Here is a 20,241-nt window from a genome sequence, read left to right on the forward strand (position 1 = left end):
TGGAGAGAGAAAAAAAACAGAGTTAACGCTTCGAGTCCTTAAAACTCCTCTTCAGAGCTAAAAAGAGAAAAACGTCAATGAAATTTAACAGGGCAAAAGAGACAAACGGAAATCCTGTCGGAGGGAAGGGCAGTACTTCTTCAAGGTAGGCATTCCTGGAAGAGACGTGGCAGTGAATTAAACACCGAAGATAAAAGCAAAATAAATGTCTTGTTTTCTTGATATTCTCCACAGATGCTGTCAGGTCTGCTGAGTTTTTCCAGCATTTTCTGTTTTTATTTCATAGTTCCGGCCCCCCCCGCAGTGTTTTGCCTCTATCTCTGGATTGCTCGTCCAGTGACATTACCATTATGCCACCCTCCTCCTCCTCCTTATGCAGAGCACCCACACTGCAGCAGCGCAGCTGGACGCACAATTTTCAACGAATGTTGAATAAAATCTTGAAGGAGTGAAAGGAAGCACTCCATGAGAACGTTTCCGTGCGTCTTTCCTGAAGACAGTATTGACCCAGTGTCCCACTGCGCCATCTTGAACCGGCCCTTGGCTAACACCTTCCCTCAACGCGGTCCGCTCCTGTTGGCACGCATCCTGACGCATGCGCAGCTCCGGTACTTGACAACACCGGGGGCTCCCGGCGCACGCGCAGTGAAGTCTCAAGCCTGGTGCTGGCCGGCCGCCTTAAGCCCCGCTAATTTAGTACGCACAAATTTTTGTAGCGTCCAATCCGAGTGTTTACGTGGCTCGTCCACGTTGTGTCTTAACTCCAGGAAACCACATCCAAGGGCAGTGAGGAAACCGCAACCGAGGGCAGTGACTCAGGTGGAAGCGGAGCTCTGGGACGATTGATCTTGATTTTCAGTATGAAGCAAACAAAATTTAGGCAAGTGTGGAAGTTCGTCACTTAGGTATTGATGAAACTGGGTAGCCGATGACATGGTTAGTGGTCCGAAGACCCACCCTGAATTACATCATTTGAAAGTTTGTCACCTTTATTAATTAATTTTACATTAACTCAGGAAAAAACAGCATTGGTTAATATAGTTATAATTAACGCCATGTAACAATTATCCAAACAGTAAAACAGGTAAAACCCACCACCATTATGCCAGACTATACAAGTTCATTTAACCCTTATGTACAAATTATCCACCTTACCCGCCCACTGGGGATCAGGTGTTGGACTTCCCACCCTGGAGACATACAATACCCATCTCGTAGAGCCTCTCCGTCCTTCATCTTGGGTCTTGTGACATCTCTTCGGGTGGTCTCTTTCAAACGCTCCTCTGACTACTGGTCTCCAAAGATTTGCAACAGTTCCAATGTCAGGGAGATCGTCAGTCTTGAAGCAAGCTGGGCGAAGGATTTGTACTTATCGATCTTCAGGAAATGCATGAGGCTGTCATTCTTGGCGAACCACTTCCCTCACGCACCCATGACGAATCCGAAGTATTTTACTGACTCGCCGCCGGTCAGTTCCAGTATATCCTTCTCAAGATGTTGGTATTTATGCTCTTTTTCGGCCCAAGCTTTTTCCAGAGACTTATTATTGTCTTCGAAATGTACTGTCACATCCACCACCGCGACTACTCCGTCTTTGACGAGGACTAGATCTGGCTTCCAAAGGGACCCGTCCTTTCCGAAGAGCCTTGGTTCTAGGTGAGATGTCCAGCCGTATTTGGCGATGAACTGCTGTAAGCGGTCCAGGATTTTGTTATGTCTTTTGATTCTAGCGTTTTTCACAAACGGACAGCTGCCGGAGATGTGAGCCAGTGATTCGAATGGGGCCTCACATCTCCTACAGGATTTGTTATGGTGCTGTCTGCCTCTGTTTAGGGTGGATCTCGTCGGGTAGAGATTGCACCGCAGAAGCAAACTATTGATGAGTCTGGATTGCTTTAAGTTGAAACAAGTTTTTATCCAGGAATTAGAAGCATAGTCGTTTGCATAGTACTTGACGCCAGTTCCTTGGCATTGGAGGTCGGCCCACTTTAAATATTCAACCTTCCTCCAAGCCGCCTAACTATTGATGGGTTTGGACCTTCGGGTAGTATCTGTCCATCCCATATCGATAGCGAATTCATCCAGGCCATCACCCTCATTCACCCCTTTTGGACCTCCACTATCCTTAAGGGCTTCTTCGATCTCTCTGAGTACTTTGAGGTTCCTCAGGGATTCGATTGTTTGTTTATTATCAATTCCGCTGAATTCAAACGAGGCCTCTATCGCCGCGTCCGGCGAGCTCTCCATCGGATGATGGCGGACGGAATCTGGACTTCGAGCCTAGGCATGCCTAGTCCTCCATTCCTGTTACTGCTGTGTAGTAGACCGTCCGTCGTATGTGGCGGAAGGTGTAAAATTTCTTTGGTTCCGTTTTTGATATATTGGTCCAGTTTGACTAGTGTATTCTGTGGTACCTCTGCGAGGATCAGGTGGAAATATATTGGCGTCAGTTCCTTACTTTCCAACCTGCGCTCAATGGAAAAGGCGTGTCCAGAGCATGCTTGAAACAGCTGCGGCTGATGTAACGGGCTGGTCTGGAGCATACCACAACCCTGAGACTGGGGGGGGTCTCGGAGGAGTCATTTCATATAACCGGGGCAGAAAATTCACCAGAGCGGTTTAACTTGCTATCATTTCACCGAAGATGATAAATGTATGGCGAATAATGGCGGTGGGTTGTCAGGGGTAATCGGCAATTTTATTAGGGCTGGAATGAGTCCCCCCCCCCCCCCCAACCTCTTGGATTCAATGGTGCAGGCTGACGTGGCGCATGCGTTGCTCATTGAGGGGGGGTGTGGAAGAGAGTCTGAGTACGCAGGCGCGGTCTTTCTGGCACTGGGCGGCGGTGGAGCAGGGAGTGATTGAGAGAAAGTGAGTAAGTACCAGGGGGGGGGAATGGAAGGAGACTGGGTACCAAAACCCCGCCATTATACCCCGAGAAACACTGAGAGGCCCAGAGTCACCAGTCAGAGAGTTTATATTGCGGGCAAACGGTTAAAATGAGGAGTTTTGTGCGTGTGGGGGAGGGGAGAGCGGCGCCCCCTAAAGGCACCGGCGTGGAACCGCACCGTCCAGTGCACACGTGGTGCGCAGGAAGCTCCTAGTGTAAAAGATTCCTGCAGTGTACCTGTGCTGAAATAAAAAGAACAGAAAATGCTGGAAATACTGGGATGAGGGACAATGAGATAGCTTGCCTCAGCAGAGAAGGGACCGAAGCTTATGGCTGCTAAGCCTGTTGACGACACAAAGATGAGCAGTATAAGAGCTCTACCATTTTAGACAGATAAGGAGAAATCTTTCTTTCAAAGGGTCGTTAGTGGGTGAAAGTATCTTCCACAAAAAGCAGTGGAGGCTGGGTCATTGAATTTATTCAAGACAGAGTTAGATACGTTTTTGATCGACAAGGGTGTCAAGGATTATTGGCCGGAGGGGTGGAGGTGGGGTGGGGGGGGTGGGGGGGCGGTGCAGGTGGTAAAGCGGAGTTGAGACCACAACCAGATCAGCCATGATCTTATTGAATGGTTGAACAGGCTTAAAGGGCTGAGTGACCTACTAAGGTAAGTTGTGAGGAGGACCTGAGGAGTCCGCATAGGGATATAGCAAGGTTAAGTGAGTGAGCAAAAATTTGGCAGATGGCATATAATGTGGGAAAATGTGAACTTGTCCACTTTGGCAGGAAGGATAGAAAAGCAGCATGTTATTAAAATAGAGAGAGGGATTGCGGAATTCTGAGGTACAGAGGGATCTGGGTGTCCTAGTGCATGAATCACAAAAAGGTAGTGTGTAGATACAGCAAGTGATTAGGAAGGCAAATAGAATGTTGCTGTTTATTGCAAGGGGAGTGGGATATAAAAGTAGGGATGTTTTGCCACAGTTGTAGGGCATTGGTAAGACCACATCTGGAGTACTGTGTACAGTTTTGGTCTCCTTTATTTGACAAAGGATATAATTCCATTAGAAGCAGTTCAGAGAAGGTTCACTCGCCTGATACCTGGGGTGGGGGAGTTTGCCTTAAGAGGAAAGGTTGAGCAGGTTGGGCTACATTCATTGGAGTTTAGAGGAATGAGAGTTGATCTTATTGAAATATATTAGATCCTGAGGGGATTTGACAGGGTGGACGCTGAAAGGATGTTTCCCTTTGTAGGAGAGATGAGGAAGGATGTAAGCGCGTTGGAGGGAGTGCCTTAAAAATATTGACTCTGCTGTCACCGACTTCTAAAGAAGAGAGTTCCAAAGACTCATGACCCTCTGAGTGAAAAAATTTCGCCTCATCTCTGTTTTAAATGAGCAGTCCCTTTTTTTAAAATAGTGACCTCCACGTCCACCCTGTCAAGACCCCTGAGGATCTTAAAGGTTTTGATCAAGTCACCTCTTATTCTTTTGAACTCGAGTGAATATAAGCCTAACCTGTCCAACCTTTCCTCATACGACAACCCTCCCATTCCCGGTATTAAGACTGATAAACCTTCTCCGAATTGCTAATGCGTTTACATCCTTCCTTAAATAAGGAGACCAATACTATACACAGTACTCCAGTTGTGGTCTCACCAATGCCCTGTACAACTGAAGCATAACCTCCCTAATTTTGTAATCAATTTCCTTCACAATAAACAATAACATTCTACTAGCTTTCTTAATTACTTGCTGTATCTGCATACTAGCCTTTTGTGATTCATGCACTTGGACACCCAGGTTCCTCTGAGTTCAGAGTTCAACAACCTCCCACCATTTAGATAATGTGCTTTTTTAATTCTTCCTACCAAAATGGACAATTTCACATTTGCCCCCATTAGACTCCGTTTGCTAGATCTTTGCCCACTCACTTCACCTATCTATGTCCCTTTAATTGAAACATTTGCCTTGGGAAAAGGCAGGAGAGTGGCACTGAGTCATCATGCTTTTTTGGAGAGCTGGTACAGACATGATGGGCTGAATGGCCGTCTTCTGCACTAACAATTCTGTGAACTAGGGGCACAGTTTAAGAATAAGGGGTCTCCCATTTAAGATGGAGGCGAGAAGAATTTTTTTTTCTTTGAGGGTTGAGAGTCTTTGGAACTCTCTTTCCCAGACAACGTTGGAGGCAAGGCCACTGAATATTTTTAAAGCAGAGATAGATAGATTCTTGACTAACAAGGAGGTCAAAAGATATTAGGGGTAGGCAGAATGTGGAGTTGAGACCACAGTCAGATCAGCCATGATCTAATTGAATGGTGGAGCAGGCTTGAGGGGCCGAATGGCCTCGTCCTGCTCTGAATTTGTATGTTCATACTGTACACTGCAGGGGCAAAACACTGGATGCTGGAAATCTGAGATTAAAAGCAGAAAAATACTGGAAATGTTCAGGAGGTCAAGTAGCATCTGCAGATAGAGGAACAGATTTTAGGTTTCAGGTTGGTAACCTTTCATCACATTAAATAACCTATTTCTTTCCAGGCAGGCAAGCAACTGAAAGTGTGGTGGAAGCAGATTCAAGGCTGCAAAAACAAATTGAACACTGGCCTTTATCTTGAAGGGGCCAGTTTACAAAGTTGTGCTTCAGTGGTACACAGCCATGATCAGATCCCATCTGGAGGATTGTGTTCTGATGAAAGGTCACAGACCTTTGGAGAGCTGTTTTTCCCCCTCCGTGGATGCTGTCAGATCTGCTGAATATATCCAGTATTTTTCTGTTTAATGTTAGATTTGCAGTGTTTGCACCTGCAGCGTACTGTGCTGAGTCAGGCCGTCTCTTTGTCCCTTGTCCCAACCCATTGACGCTCTGCTGCAAGGTCAGCACTCAAAGGCTGCGAGGAGTGCATGTCAAATCAGTTATTAATTTTAAATCTGAGATTAAGATTTTTGTCATTTGTTTAGTTTTTAAATGAATTTAATTTTTTTTTTTGAAAAGGAAATTGGAAATGCAGCTGAAGGGTAAAATATTAAAGGCGGGGAGTGGGACTAGTTGAGATGATCTGGGTTGGTCAACATAGACTAGATGGGCTGCAAGGACTTCTTCTCATAGAGTCATTACAGCACAGAAAGAGGTCATTGAGCCCATGCTGGTTCAATGAGCAATCCAGTCAGCCCCATTCCCCTGCTCTAAGCCTGTAGTCTAGCCAGTTTCTTTTTGATTGTCTCCACTTCCACCACCCTCGGGTAGCAAGTTCCAGTTCATTACCACTTACTGTGACAAAAAAAATTTTTCTCACGTCCCCCCCTCTTGGCCTTATGCTTAAATCTGTGTCTCCCGGTTCTTGTACCATCAGCCAATGGAAAGAGCTTTTCTTTGTGCTGTAGCCTTTCTATGATTCCAGGCATTAAACGATGTGGGGCTTAGACAGGTTTATGGAGTTAGGTCACAGATCAAGCATGATGTCACAAAATGGTGGAACAGACACTCCCTCTTAATGTGGGAAATTGGTACAAATGGGTTGGCTTGTTCAGCTGCTGAATGTGTAAAGAGTGTGACCTTGCTGTTTCAGCGTATATCACATCCGTGGTAGTGACTGTCTTTCACTTGACACGCTTGGTGTTGGTGATTGCTTCCCTGATCACCTTCAGGGAAACCTGCAGCATTCCACTGCAGGTCTACTCATATGTCAGATCAGAGAACCATTTGACACCGCCCTGAGAAATGCAGGCAGAGCGGGAGGCAGGTTGTGTCGGTTATAAACACTGGCACAGACCTGCAGGGCAGAACAGCCTGCTGCTGTGATATTCATCTTGTTTAGTTCTTGGTGCAATGTTGCTGGAGTGCTGACTCCCTCTTGAAAGTATTGAGCTCGTACTGGTATATGTGCTGAGGCGCTCAGCAGTCCTGAGCCTCTTATAAATGCCTCTGGTTGCTTGACTTTGCCCCCACCAGTGTAGTTTGCATATGGGCTGTTTTTGCTTCAGACATGCGCTGGTCATTTTTTTATTTGTCGATGGGATGTGAGCATCACCGGTAAGCCTAGTGTTTGTTACCCATCCCTAATTGCCCTTGAAAAGGTGGTGGTGAGCCGCCTTCTTGAACCGCTGCAGTCCAAGTGGTGTAGGTACACCCACAGTGCTGTTAGGGAGGGAGTTCCAGGTTTGACCCATTTTTAACCCATTTCTGATTTTGTAAGATTGAAAGGAGATTTTTAAGGCAGCGAATCATTAATTGGTTAAAATGTATGTTGAAAAGAACGGGCTGAATAACTTCATTTATTTCAGATCTGTTTTGGGTGGGGTTAAGTTGAACGTGAGTAATGCTGGTAAAGCCCATGTTATCTTTCTGCTTAATTCTTGTTTGATTTATTAGTTTTATGTATGGTCACTAAAGATATTTTCTGAGTATGAATGAAAACTCTTTGTCTTTGCCAAATTACTGTGTGTGAGAGCTCAGATTTGCCTCATGGCCCAGGGCAGGAAGGTGGAATTATCCAGAGTTGCTACTCCTGGTTGCTGTCACAGTGGTGACCATTACTGAGAAACGTGTGGGCATGAACTACGTGGTGGTGCTTGCTTTAGTCGAATAGCTCAGCCTCGCGAAGAATCCGCATTCCCAGAGATGGAGAAAGAGAGCAGAGGGTGGCCAGCCCTACCCCAGCAGGAAGATAGAAATTGGTAAGGAGAGTGGGGAAAGGTGTTTTCTGTGTTTGATACAAAGTTGATTTAACTGAGATTTGATGCTCAGTTGGGAAAGCAGTGACACATCAGAAACTGCAGGGAATTGCTGCTGCTATTCCTGTGTTGGACAGTTTTGGTCTGCATAAGAAAGGATATACTTGCATTGGAGGAGGCACAGCCAAAGTTTGCTAATTGGTCCCTGGCATGAGAGAGTTGTCCTATGATGAGAGGCTGGGTAAATTGGGTTCACATTCTCTGGAGTTTAGAAGAATGAGAGGTGATCTCATTGAAATCTATAGGATTCTGAAGGGGTTTGACAGGATGGGCGCTGAGAGATTGTTTCCACTGGTCGGAGAACCTAAAACATAGGGGTAGAGTCTCAGGATAAGGGGCTATAATTTAGGACTGAGATGAGAATTTACAACAGTTTCCAGCCAATTCGATTCACTCCCCATGATATCAAGAAATGGCTGAAGGCACTGGATAGTGCAAAGGCTATGGGCCCTGACGATATTCCGGCAATAGCACTGAAGACCTGTGCTCCAGAACTTGCCGCGCCCCTAGCCAAGCTGTTCCAGTACAGCTACAACACTGCCATCTACTCGGCTATGTGCCCAGTTATGCCCTGTTCACAAAAAGCAGAACAAATCCAACCGGGCCAATTACTGCCCCATCAGTCTACTCTTGATCATCAGGAAAGTAATGGAAGGGATCATCAACAGTGCTATCAAGCGGCACTAGCTTAACAGTAACCTGCTCACTGATGCCTACTTTGGGTTCCACCAGGGCCACTCGGCTCCTGGCCTCATTTCAGCCTTGGTTCAAACATGGGCAAAAGAACTGAATTCGTGAGGTGAGAGTGACTACCCTCGACATCAAGGCAGCATTTGACCGAGTGTGGCATCAAGGAGCCCTAGCAAAACTAGAGACAATGGGAATCGAGGAGAAGTCTCCACTGGTTGGAGTCATACCCAGCACAAAGGAAGATGGTTGTGGTTGTTGGAAGTCAGTCATCTTAGGCCCAGGACATGACTGCAGGAGTTCCTCAGGGTAGTGTCCTTGGCCCAACCATCTTCAGCTGCTTCATCAATGGCCTTCCTTCCATCATAAGGTCAGAAGTGGGGATGTTCGCTGATGATTGTACAATGTTCAGTACTATTCACGACTCCTCAAATACTGAAGCAGTCCATGTCCAAATGCAGCAAGACCTGGACAATATCCAGGCTTAGGCTGGTAAGTAACAAGTATCATTCACACCGCCCAAGTGCCAAGCAATGACCATCTCCAACAAGAGAGAATCTAACCATCACCCCTTGACGTTCAATAGCATTACCATCTCTGAATCCCCCACTATCAACATCCTGGAAACTGAACTGGACGTGCCACATAAATACTGTGGCTACAAGAGCAGGCCAGAGGCTAGGAATCCTGTGATGAGTAACTCACCTCTTGACTCCCCAAAGCCTGCCCAGCATCTACAAGGCACAAATCAGGAGTGTGATGGAGTACCCCCCACTTGCCTAGATGAGTGCAGCTCCCACAACACTCAAGAAGCTTGACACCATCTAGGGCAAAGCAGCCTGCTTGATTGGTACCCCATCCACAAACATTCACTCCCTCCACCATCAATGCACAGAAGCAGCTGTGTGTATCATCTACAAGATACACTGCAGGAATTCACCAAGGCTCCTTCGACAACACCTTCCAAACCCACGACCACTACGGTCCAGAAGGACAAGGGCATCAGATAGATGGGAACACCACCACCTGGAAGTTCCCCTCCAAGTCGCTCACCATCCTAACTTGGAAATATATCGCTGTTCCTTCACTGCCGCTGGGTCAAAATCCTGGAACTCTCTCCCTAACAGCACAGTGGGTGTACCTATACCACATGGACTGCAGCGGTTCAAGAAGGCAACTGACCACTACATTCTCGAGGGCAATTAGGGATGGGCAATAAATGCTGGCCCAGCCAGTGAAGCCCACATCCTGTGAATGAAAAACTCAAAAGGGTTGTGAATCTTTAGAATTCTCTAACCCAGAGGCTTGTGAATGTCCATCATTGAATACATTTAAGGCTGGTATAGACAGATTTTTGGGGTCTCAAAGAGTGAAGGAGTATGGAGAGCAGGTGGGAAAGTGGAGTTGAGGTGGAAGATCAACCATGAATGTATTGAATGGCGTAGCAAGCTTGACGGGCCATGTGGTCCACTCCTCCTATTTCTTGTGTTCAGAAGTGAGGGTGCCCATTGTTGGCAGTTTGTGACATTTGATTGTTCAGCCTATGTACAGGTTTTTCACCCCTCAACTCAGGGTCCCTGTGACATTCATCCATGAGCGGGCAGTGATTTTAGGATTATGGTTGATTTCACCGGGCCCTCGTTTGTAGGACACAAAGATTTGCACGAGTTTGCAGGGGGCGATGAGAGAAAATAGTAGTACAAATACAGTATTGTAGCGCCAGGCTTGCCACTGGCATCGGCAGCTGTGGTACAATGGGAGTGTGTCTCGATGGATAGATTGGAGGAGCGGCGGGATCAGAGAGTTCTAGCCAACTGAGAATTCTCCTATTGTTTGATGTCAGTGTGTCATTGGCACCAGGGAACTGGGCATCTGTCACAGCTGTTGCTCCCTGATGCAAAGGGGTCACTGTGGATCAATGTGTGTGTTTCCAGAATACTGTTTGCCATCGAACAAGAGGGGCGGGAAAAAGAAAGGTTGCATTTATTTAGCACCATTCATAATCGCAGGATGTCCCAAAGCACTTTACATCCAGTGAAGTGCTTTTGAAGTGTAGTCACTGTTGTAATGTAGGAATTTGGGAGCCATTTTGAACACAGCAAGCTCCTGCAAATGGCATTGTAACGTCTAGATAATCTTTGCTAATGTTGCTTCAAGGATAAATATTGTCCAGGACACCCGGAGGCTTTGCCCTGATCTTTGAAATACTGTCATGGGACTTTTTACATCCACCTGAGGAAGTAGATGAAGCCTTGGTTTAACAGCTCATTTGAAAGTCAGCACCTTTGGCAATGCAGCACTCCATCAGTTCTGCATGGGTGCGAATGTCAGGTTAAGTTTTTGTGTGCAAGCTTCTGGAGTGAGAAGCCCTGATTTTCTGACTCGGTGTAAATGCTGCCCACTGAGTTCTGGTTGTCTTATTGTCAGTGCTGGGGCCGCAGCATGAGATGGGGGAGCCTGCGCGCTTGTCATCTATCACTGCGGCCAGTGTTGTCTCTTGGCGATCTTGGATTGGGTGGAGCTAAAGGAGGGGCTGCAATTGGGATCGGTAATGCTGGATTAGAACAAAGAGGGTCTTCATCCCTACCCTAACCCCCACTTCCACTATCCGATCAGCCTGTGCGTGCAAACAGACATCACTGTTACATTTTAGTTGTCCTTCCAGTGTCGAGTTACAGACGGACCCTCAACTGTGTAGACTTACAAATGAAGAATTGCTCTATCTGTGGTAGTGGGGGTAAGAAACCACAAAGGACGCTGGTTGGGAGAAGGTGGTTTAACAGCTGTATTCTATTCGTGGGGATCAAGTAATCTGCCGATGTAAACTTTACCTGAACCCTTGGCTGGGGCGGCGGGGTAAGCAGCTGTCTTGCCCTTCATTCCCAGTAATCCTACTGTTACAGCTTTGTGACCTGTAATGTAGGTGGTTAGCGGTAATGCTATATGTTTGTATTGTGTCACTGAATCACTTTTTAAATGTTCTTCTCTCTCTTTCCCTCAATGCTGTCTGTTGTAGGATAAGAAGGTGAGTACCTGTCATTGTACAGCATCATTTCACCACCTCTTCCCACCTCCCAGGGTCTTTTCCAAAGGAGCCAGTGTTGCAGGATTCGCCCTCCTAATGGATGGGATAGTGAAGCTCTGATCAGCCTTGGCATTGCCACCAGATTAAACACTGGAAGTTTTTCTCACGGTGCCAGTTTGTTAAACAGGGTGTGAATGCATCAATCCAGGAGAAGGGTTGGTGCTAAAAAACAGCCGCCTGTCCCATCAGCTCAGAGCCTCACCCGCTCGATTTGCCTGATGCTAATATTCCTAGTCGCTGTCTGATGGACCGAGGTTACGTGCGTGTCCCTAACAGGTCAGAGTGTGGAATCTTTGAAGCTGGTTTGTTTTCTACTTTGAAGCAAAACTTTTTCCTATTGGACTCAGTGCAGTTTCCAACACGATGCTGTGATCTAGGCGAATTGCAGCACACTATCCTCCATCCCTACTGCATCACTCATCCCTGCCGCTCACCCTCTTCCACTCATGGCCCCCTCACTCTCCCCTTGTGTTCCTTGCCTTCCTTTCCCCACCCTGCCCCTCCACTTGGTGTGTCTGACACACTTTCTCCCCAACCCTGCTTAGTGCAACCAGTAACCTTCCCCCCACCCCCCCCCCCGTCATCTCTCTCGATGCACAGATACACTGTTTAAGTCTGGTTTTGTTCAGTGTGACCGGGACACTGTTTCTGATTTCCCAATTCAGACTGTCTCAAAATTTCTTCTTTAAATGATAATTGTTCACAGTGATCCCACCGCATGTAGCGGAGGCTAAGCTGGGCTGAATAGTTATTCTCAAAAAGCAGGGTACAGTGATATCAGAAACACAGGCCGCGTGCGTACAGGCCCTGCTGTTTCACTGGACACCTGTTGTATCTAGAGTTACCTCCCTGCTTTATTCAGAATGTGCCAGTAAGCGCTTGGTGAACAGTGCCTTCTGTTTGTATATTTCCTTGTTTACTGTGTTCCTTCTTTCTCCTGTTGTACTGCACGCTGCAGAGGATGAGGATCCGGAAGCATCCCTACCTGCTGGAGACCATCTGGTTGGACAAGTGCAAGTTCGACGAGGCAGAGAGGCTATTCCACGAGGGCCAGCAGGCCTCTGCAGTCTCCGCCATGGTGCAGGCTGCCCAGGAGGCTGAGTTGACTCAGTCTGCCTGGCCTCGGGCCAGAGAGGAGGCGCAACAGGAACGAGAGACGGGGAAGAAGAGACGGAGGAAGCGGTCTCCACGTGCCCCGCCCGAAGAGATGGAATGCGCACATCGGCTGGGGCTGGCAGGGCTGCCCATGGTCTCTGGCTCGGCCCCGGTGAAGGACACAGCTTGCCCAGCAGCTTACACTAGGCCAGCCAGTGGGGATGCCACACCCGGCCATGAGACACGCCCCCTAGTGGCCTGCCATCAGCTGGTGCACGGTGTCTGGGTCAACAAGGACACTTTCGACGAGGCTGAGCGCCTGTTCATCATGCGGTCGCAAGCGCGCAGTATCCCACGCTCTCTCCCAATCCCGGTTTCCAGGGTCACTGCTGTTCCGAAATTGTGGGCCACTCCAGATGAAGGCTACATCAGTGCCACCCCTGCCACCCCCATAACTCCTGGTTTCCCCAGTGGTGGAGACACCAGCCTGCCAGTCAATGGCATGTTCCCAAGTGCCAGCCCACTGGCACTCAAGGTTTGGCTGGAAAAGCCACTGTACGATGATGCCGAGCGATACTACCATGAGGTGTTGTACGGTGGCTCAGCCCTGGGCACGGAAAGCACAGGCCTACCCCAGACAAAGGGACAGAGACCCCCTGCCACCAGTCCCACTCATGCCCATCGAAGCGCCAAGCCCTGCCAGCTGCCCACATCGGGTGAGGATCCTGCGGCAGCCGCTCGCCATCTTGTTGATGAGGGCAGCGAACCGGTGTGGTTCAGTAAACCCACGTATGATGCTGCTGAGTTACGCTACCACCTGGCTGGAATCTGGAGACCTGCCAACAAGACCCAGAAGCTGATGCCAGAGCCAACACGGGCACCACCCCTGGAGAGATCTGCTCCTGCACCGCGCTCTCCGAGGCTCCAGGATAAGTAGGCTTGAATCATTGAATACACCTGAACCCTTCACCCTGCTTCTGTAGTATCCCCGGCAGTGCATTTTCTTTTGTTTTTGAGTCATCCTTCAGCATGCCTTGGATCTGATTTTGTTTACGTTATGCACCAAATCCTTGTGAAGCTGACTTGCTCTGTGATGTCAAGGGGTTAGAAACTCGACTTGGGGGGCGTCACTTCTGCCATCGGTTAATCTGGCCCCCTCCCAGCGCTTGGTGCCGCAGTCAAATATTGGTCCCTACTCACCATGGACTTTCGCTTGGTGCACCGGATTGTCATTTCTGACCCAATGACTTCCATGGTAGCTTTCATCCATGTCGGGGGTGGGATCCAGAGGCAGTTGTGTGCATTGGCGGTGAGGTGAAAACTCTGAGGTGAGCCAGTGCCTTCATTAGTTTCCAGTCTTTGCACCAAGAGCTGAGGTAGTCCAGAGTTACGGGTAATGGCCACTGTCACTCTTCCTTTAGCCATTTCCCAGTCAGTGCGATAAGTTTACAAATGGAGATGAGGTGCAGTGGGGGCCATATTGTACCTGTCATAGCTAACTGCGAGATAACAATATGATCAATGGGCTCAGATTGAATTGGAGGTAGAGGGAATGAAGCTCAGTTGTTTTATATTTACCACTGATGGGGTCACACTACATTATAAATTAATTAATGACTAACGAAGAGGGATTTTATAGTTGTGCAAGGTTTATTTTTGTGCCATTCTAGATTTCTTTATGAAGCGTTCACTCCCACAAGAGTTCTATATGTTGATTTTATTTTCATTCCTGGTGTGTGGGCCTTATTGCCCAACCCTGGTTGCACTGAGGGGGTTTTGGTGGGTCTTTCTGAACTCCTGCAGGTGGTTTGATGCACCTGAGTGGTAGTGTGGGACTGGAGTTATGTATAAGCCAGACTGAATAAGGACAGTAGATTTCCTTCCCTGAAAGCGCATTAGCAAACCGGTTGAAGTTTTACAACAGCCAGACAGCTTCCCAGTCATTAGTATTGACAGCATTGTTCTTATTTTAAATCTGAATTAAAAATTCTCGAATGGCCTTAATAGGTTTTTCATGTTCTCTGAATGGTCAGTCTACATCCCTGGATTGGTGGTTCAGCAACATGACCTCTCCACTGTTGTGCATAGAGTGATAGAATAATATAGCAAAGTAGGAGGCCATCAGGCCTGTCCAATCTGTGCAGGCTCCTTTGAAGAGCGATCCAGTTAATCTGCTCATTCCCTAGATCCCTGCCATCACTGTTCAGCCACCCATACTCCATGAAAATGGTATTTAGATCAGTCAATTTTCAGCCACCCTGTTGTACACTGCCCTGCCAAGGATTCTCAAAACCGTTACCTGCCCTTCTTGCTATACGTTCAACAGTTTCCATTCTCATTTCTGTGGGCTCAGCTATTTCTGTTTCCTTCCCAGGGCTCCTAATATCCTCACGCCTCACCACTGTGTGAAACCCACGGCCTTCCATGGGTGGGGGGGTGCCTCTTGGCCATCAAGGCCCTTGTTTCCCAGGAATGGTATGCACCCTTGTTGCTGCTGACTCAGGCCCCCCTGGTGTCTCTGCTCTGCATCGACAAACCCACCAGGCAGCAGATAGTTCCGTAGTTAAACCAGGTGATATACGTGTGTAGCATGAAGAGGAGAAAGGCAATATTTAAGATGGGGGAGGGGCCGTTAGTAAGTTCTGATGTGGTGTACTACACCAAAATGTTACCCCAGTCTTTCTCTGGCATGCCCAGTCCTCTTCATCCCGTTTATATTAATTCAGTCCTGTTTATGATGCTCCTTATTCTGTGTTACTGTAAATGTTGCATGACCTCTTAGTCTCAAAATATAGACGTGTCTCAGCCTTTTCTCACCAGCTATAACCTAGCCATTACAACCAAAATATCGTGCACCCAGTTGATTTAAAATGATTATCTTGCTCTGAATGCCAGCTGTGTGATAGACTCACAGACAAACAGATGGATGATGATGTCTCATTAACAGGCGTGGTGATCTTACTGTAATCCAAACAGTGCTCCTGACAGCATGATCACTGGATGACTGCTCCTGCCATTCAGTGATGGAAATCCCCTTTTAGTTAATCTGCTGTTGTATTTGAGAGTTAGAATGAGAGGGGTGAGTATCCGGGAGACATCAAATGTTTGGCTGCAGCTTAGTCGAGTTGCAGAGGCAAAGGAAAGAGTTGAACTGGTGGTTTTTGGAGTTGGGAAGATGAAGAGGATTGTGTGTTTGGGCTGGGATGTTTCTGACTCCTAGGTTTGCAGTTTCAGGCTGTTGGGAATAGTCCAAGAGCGTTGACTTTGTGTTGTTGGTTTTGAACATCAGTCATCACAGCTTGTGCACCAGCTGCATGTTGCATGACTCTCAGCTTTGTTGTGGTAGCAACGGTTTAGTTCTTTGCACCTGCTTGCTGCTTTATAAAGGGAGAGGTGAGTTGAGGGGCTGGGAAGGATTTGTTCTGACAGCTCCAAGCTGAATGGAGCCCCCGCGCACACGAGGGCATTTTGAAGCACTCCATGGTCCAATAGCTTGCAGACAAACCTTACACACGTGGAAGGGATGCATAGTGAGGTGACCATTCTTGCAGAACCAGCGTGAGTTGGCGCCTTGTGGGGGGAAGTGGGTGAGGAACTGGGGACATAGTGGAGCCAACACAAAGTAACTCTCAGGTCAGGCTGGACTCTCCTGTGCCTGGGAGGGTGAAGGTCACAGGAGACCTTGTCACTTTTTGTTATAACCTCACTGCAGAGATGGGGAAACTCACCTATAGGATGGGATGTCTGCCTCATGTTACCACCGTTTTGTTTCGATGATGTAAGGTGCAAATCACTGTAGGATCTAAAGGTGTTATAATTATTTAACTCCTGTAGCCATAACTCTGTGTCGGGGGTGAAACAGCAAGTCTGTGGTTAGAATGGGGCAGCACCGAGAGGTAGATGGGAAAGTGTGCAATTTCCCCCTTCGTATCTCCTCCCGGTCTGTTATTAGCCGGCTGGGTTGTGTAAATATTGCGGGTGATATCTCTTCACTCTGAGCAGCGTCTTACTGTGCCCCTCGTCTACCTTCCCACATTACAGGACCATGGCAGTTAACGTTTTGGCAGAGGAAAAAATCTGGTTCGATAAATACAAGTTTGATGATGCAGAGACGCAGTATTACATTCACCTCAACAGCCCGGTCGCCACCAAAATACAGAACCCACCAGCCATGCAGGTATATTACAGAGCACTCCTATTTATTGACCTCCTGTGTCGGGGGGGTGTATGTGTCTGGTAGCATTGTTTTACATACCTAACTTGTTTGGTGAATGGGTGGTAGTATTAACCGTTCAAATAATGAATGTCTCAGTTGCTGTCAGTAAAACATATTTTCTGTTTTAATTTCTGACTTGACCATGCAAGATACTGCTCCGTGTGCACTTCGACTGACGGTGTCAAAAGGTGGCCGTTTTGATTGCAAACGGAAATGCACACAGCAGGTCAGTCAGCGACTGAAGAAAAAGCGCAGCTCGAGGCTTTGGCTTGTAACTCCCTAATGCCAGTGTTACGTTTTCTCTATTAGGTGCTAAATGCCCTGCCGTGCTTTCCCACATTTATCGTCTTTTTAAAAATTTCTCATCAAGTTTCTTTTCACCTCCAGCGGGCCTGACTTTGTTAGAGTAAAGTAAAGTAAAATAAAAATCCAACTGCCTGAATGTTTTTGATGTAAAAGACCAAGAACTTGCATTTGTACGGGGCCTTTTAAACTAGTAAAACATTCTCCAGCACATGGACGTCAGAAATTGTTTGACACTGAGCCACGTAGGGAGGTATTAGGACAGGTGATCAAAGGCTTGGTCAGAACCAGATTTTAAAGGAAAGAGAGAGAGAGAGAGGTGGAAAGGTGTAAATGGGGAATTCCACAGCTGCCTGTGAGAGCTCCGAGGGCTCCTTTCTGTTGTCGGCTGATTCTGTAGGAAGTTTAGTTGGTTTTGCGATGAGATCAGGAATGCCCAAATCACAATCCTATCTTAGCTTGAATTTCTCATTCAATAACATGAAATGTGGAAATTCCTTTGAAAGTTAATTCAAACTTGATATGTGGGCATCTGATCCTCCATGATTCACACAGATAGTTTGGATTCTCCTTTTCCTCACCTTACACCAGATGACTGGTGACTTGTCAGTTAGTCTTCGAACTAATGCGGAGACAAAACTGCCCTGTATAGTAAGGAGTGATACACCCATGCCCTCAAAAATAACAGTTAACTTGTTCTGTTTCACCTTGACGCTGGACTCTGTGTTCAGCACTGCAGTGTTGAGTTCCTTACACACGTTATAGGAAGTGTTGGGGGCAGGGCTGTCAATTTGGCTGCACTTGCTGATTGTACCAGAGATGGCTGAGAATTCCTTTGCCTGTACATTGCACCCCGACTAACAGTTAACATACAACTAACTCACGTGATGCAAACGTTCACCTGCAGGAGGGAAGACCATAAGACATAGGAGCAGAAATTAGGCCATTCGGCCCATCGAGTCTGCTCCGCCATTCAATCATGGCTAATAAGTTTCTCAACCCCATTCTCCCGCCTTCTCCCCGTAACCTTTGATCCCCCTTACCAATCAAGAACCTATCTATCTCGGTCTTAAATACACTCCATGACCTGGCCTCCACAGCCTTCTGTGGCAATGAATTCCATAGATTCACCACACTATGGCTAAAGAAGTTTCTCCTCATCTCTGTTCTAAAAGGTCTTCCCTTTACTCTGAGGCTGTGCCCTTGGGTCCTAGTCTCTCCTACTAATGGAAGCATCTTCCCCACGTCCACTCTATCCAGGCCTTTCAGTATTCTGTAAGTTTCAATCAAATCCCCCCTCATCCTTCTAAACTCCATCGAGTATAGACCCAGAGTCCTCAAACGTTCCTCATATGTTAAGCCTTTCATTCCTGGGATCGTTCCCGTGAACCTCCTCTGGACCCTCTCCAGGGCTAGAACATCCTTCCTGAGGTACGGTGCCCAAAATTGCTCTCAATATTTTAAATGTGGTCTGACCAGAGCCTTATAAAGCCTCAGCAGCACATCTCTGCTTTTATATTCTAGTACTCTCGAAATAAATGCCAACATTGCATTTGCCTTCCTAACTACCGACTCAACCTGCAAGTTAACCTTAAGAGAATCCTGGACTAGGACTCCCAAGTCCCTTTGCACTCCAGATTTCTGAATTCTCTCCCCATTTAGAAAATAGTCTATGCCTCTATTCTTCCTACAAAGTGCATGACCTCACACTTGCCCATGTTGTATTCCATCTGCCACTTCTTTGCCCATTCTCCTAAACTGTCCAAATCCTTCTGCAGCCTCCCTGCCTCCTCAATACTACCTGTCCCTCCACCTATCTTTGTATCATCTGCAAACTTAGCCAGAATGCCCTCAGTTCCTTCATCTAAATCATTAATGTATAAAGTGAAAAGTTGTGGTCCCAACACTGACCCCTGCGGAACTCCACCAGTCACCGGCCGCCATCCTGAGAAGGACCCCCTTATCCCCACTCTCTGCCTCCTGCCAGACAGCCAATCTTCTATCCATGCTAGTACCTTGCCTCTAACACCATGGGCTCTTATCTTACCGAGCAGCCTCCTGTGCGGCACCTTGTCAAAGGCCTTCTGGAAGTCCAAGTAGATAACACCCATTGGCTCTCCTTTGTCTAACCTACTCATTACGTCCTCAAAGAGTTCTAACAGATTTGTCAGGCATGACCTCCCCTTGATGAAACCATGCTGACTTTGCCCTATTTTACCATGCACTTCCAAGTATTCTGAAATCTCATCCTTAATAATGGACTCTAAAATCTTACCAACGACCAAGGTCAGGCTAATTGGCCTGTAATTTCCTGTCTTTTGCCTCACTCCATTCTTAAACAGGGGGGTTACATTAGCGATTTTCCAGTCCTCTGGGACCTTCCCTGACTCCAGTGATTCCTGAAAGATCACCACTAACACCTCAACTATCTCTTCAGCTATCTCCTTCAGAACTCTGGGGTGTAATCCATCTGGTGCAGGTGATTTATCCACCTTCAGACCTTTCAGTTTTCCTAGCACCTTCTCCTTGGTAATGGCCACCAACTCTCTTGAGCTTTGGGGATGTTACTCGCATCTTCCACCGTGAAGACTTGACGCAAATTACCTATTCAGTTCCTCTGCCATTTCTTTGTTCCCCACTACTACTTCTCCAGCGACCCAATGTCCACTTTTGCCTCTCTCTTACCCTTTATATATCTAAAAAAACTCTTGCAATCTTCTTTTATATTACTGGCTAGTTTACCCTCGTATTTAATCTTCCCCCTCCTTATTTCTTTTTTAGTTGTCCTCTGTTGGTCTTTGTAGGCTTCCCAATCCCCTAAGCTGCTCTTCGCCGCATTGTATGCTTTCTGGGCCAGCTCTCTGTTCCAAATGGACTTGATCCATACATTATGCATGAGAAATTGTGTAATATATTACATGAAAATGGTTTCTGTAAGTGCTCACTGTCTGCCTGTCACTCAGGGGTCTAGTGCAGGTTTTAATGGCACACTCTTCAAACAAAATAACAGTAAGAGTAGTGAAGCAAAGGCAATAATCTGCAGTATGCAGCAAACCCTCGATGGCGGGGTGGTAAATCGACCTGAACATACCCAGGACGCATGCAACTTTCTACAAACAAGAGGGCCCCTGGTTTCCAGCCAACAGGTTTACTACCCTCGGAAACCAATTCAGCTGAACACTTGTCGTTGTTCGAGAAGAAAGAGAAATGAGTAGTGAGAGGAGTTTTC

General features: G+C 47.1%; 1 protein-coding gene across 9 annotated transcripts in view; it reads left to right on the forward strand.

Annotated features, from left to right (window-relative positions):
- Positions 1-2,769: 2,769 nt before the first annotated feature.
- Positions 2,770-20,241, forward strand: part of eef1db (eukaryotic translation elongation factor 1 delta b (guanine nucleotide exchange protein)) — a 44,124-nt gene continuing 26,652 nt past the window's right edge. For 6 of the 9 annotated variants that reach the window (XM_078536362.1, XM_078536365.1, XM_078536370.1 and 3 more), the window contains exons 1-2: positions 2,784-2,875; positions 16,535-16,670. In XM_078536362.1, the coding sequence (XP_078392488.1) occupies positions 16,539-16,670 (132 nt within the window). In that variant the 5' untranslated portion in view covers positions 2,784-2,875; positions 16,535-16,538. Of the gene's footprint in view, positions 2,876-16,534; positions 16,671-20,241 lie in introns of all 9 variants that reach the window. The other 3 variants (XM_078536375.1, XM_078536391.1, XM_078536358.1) reach the window with 2 other exon arrangements.

The sequence above is a fragment of the Cetorhinus maximus genome, chromosome 3 (assembly GCF_964194155.1).
Source record: "Cetorhinus maximus chromosome 3, sCetMax3.hap1.1, whole genome shotgun sequence".
NCBI classification, from domain to species: Eukaryota; Metazoa; Chordata; class Chondrichthyes; order Lamniformes; family Cetorhinidae; genus Cetorhinus; species Cetorhinus maximus.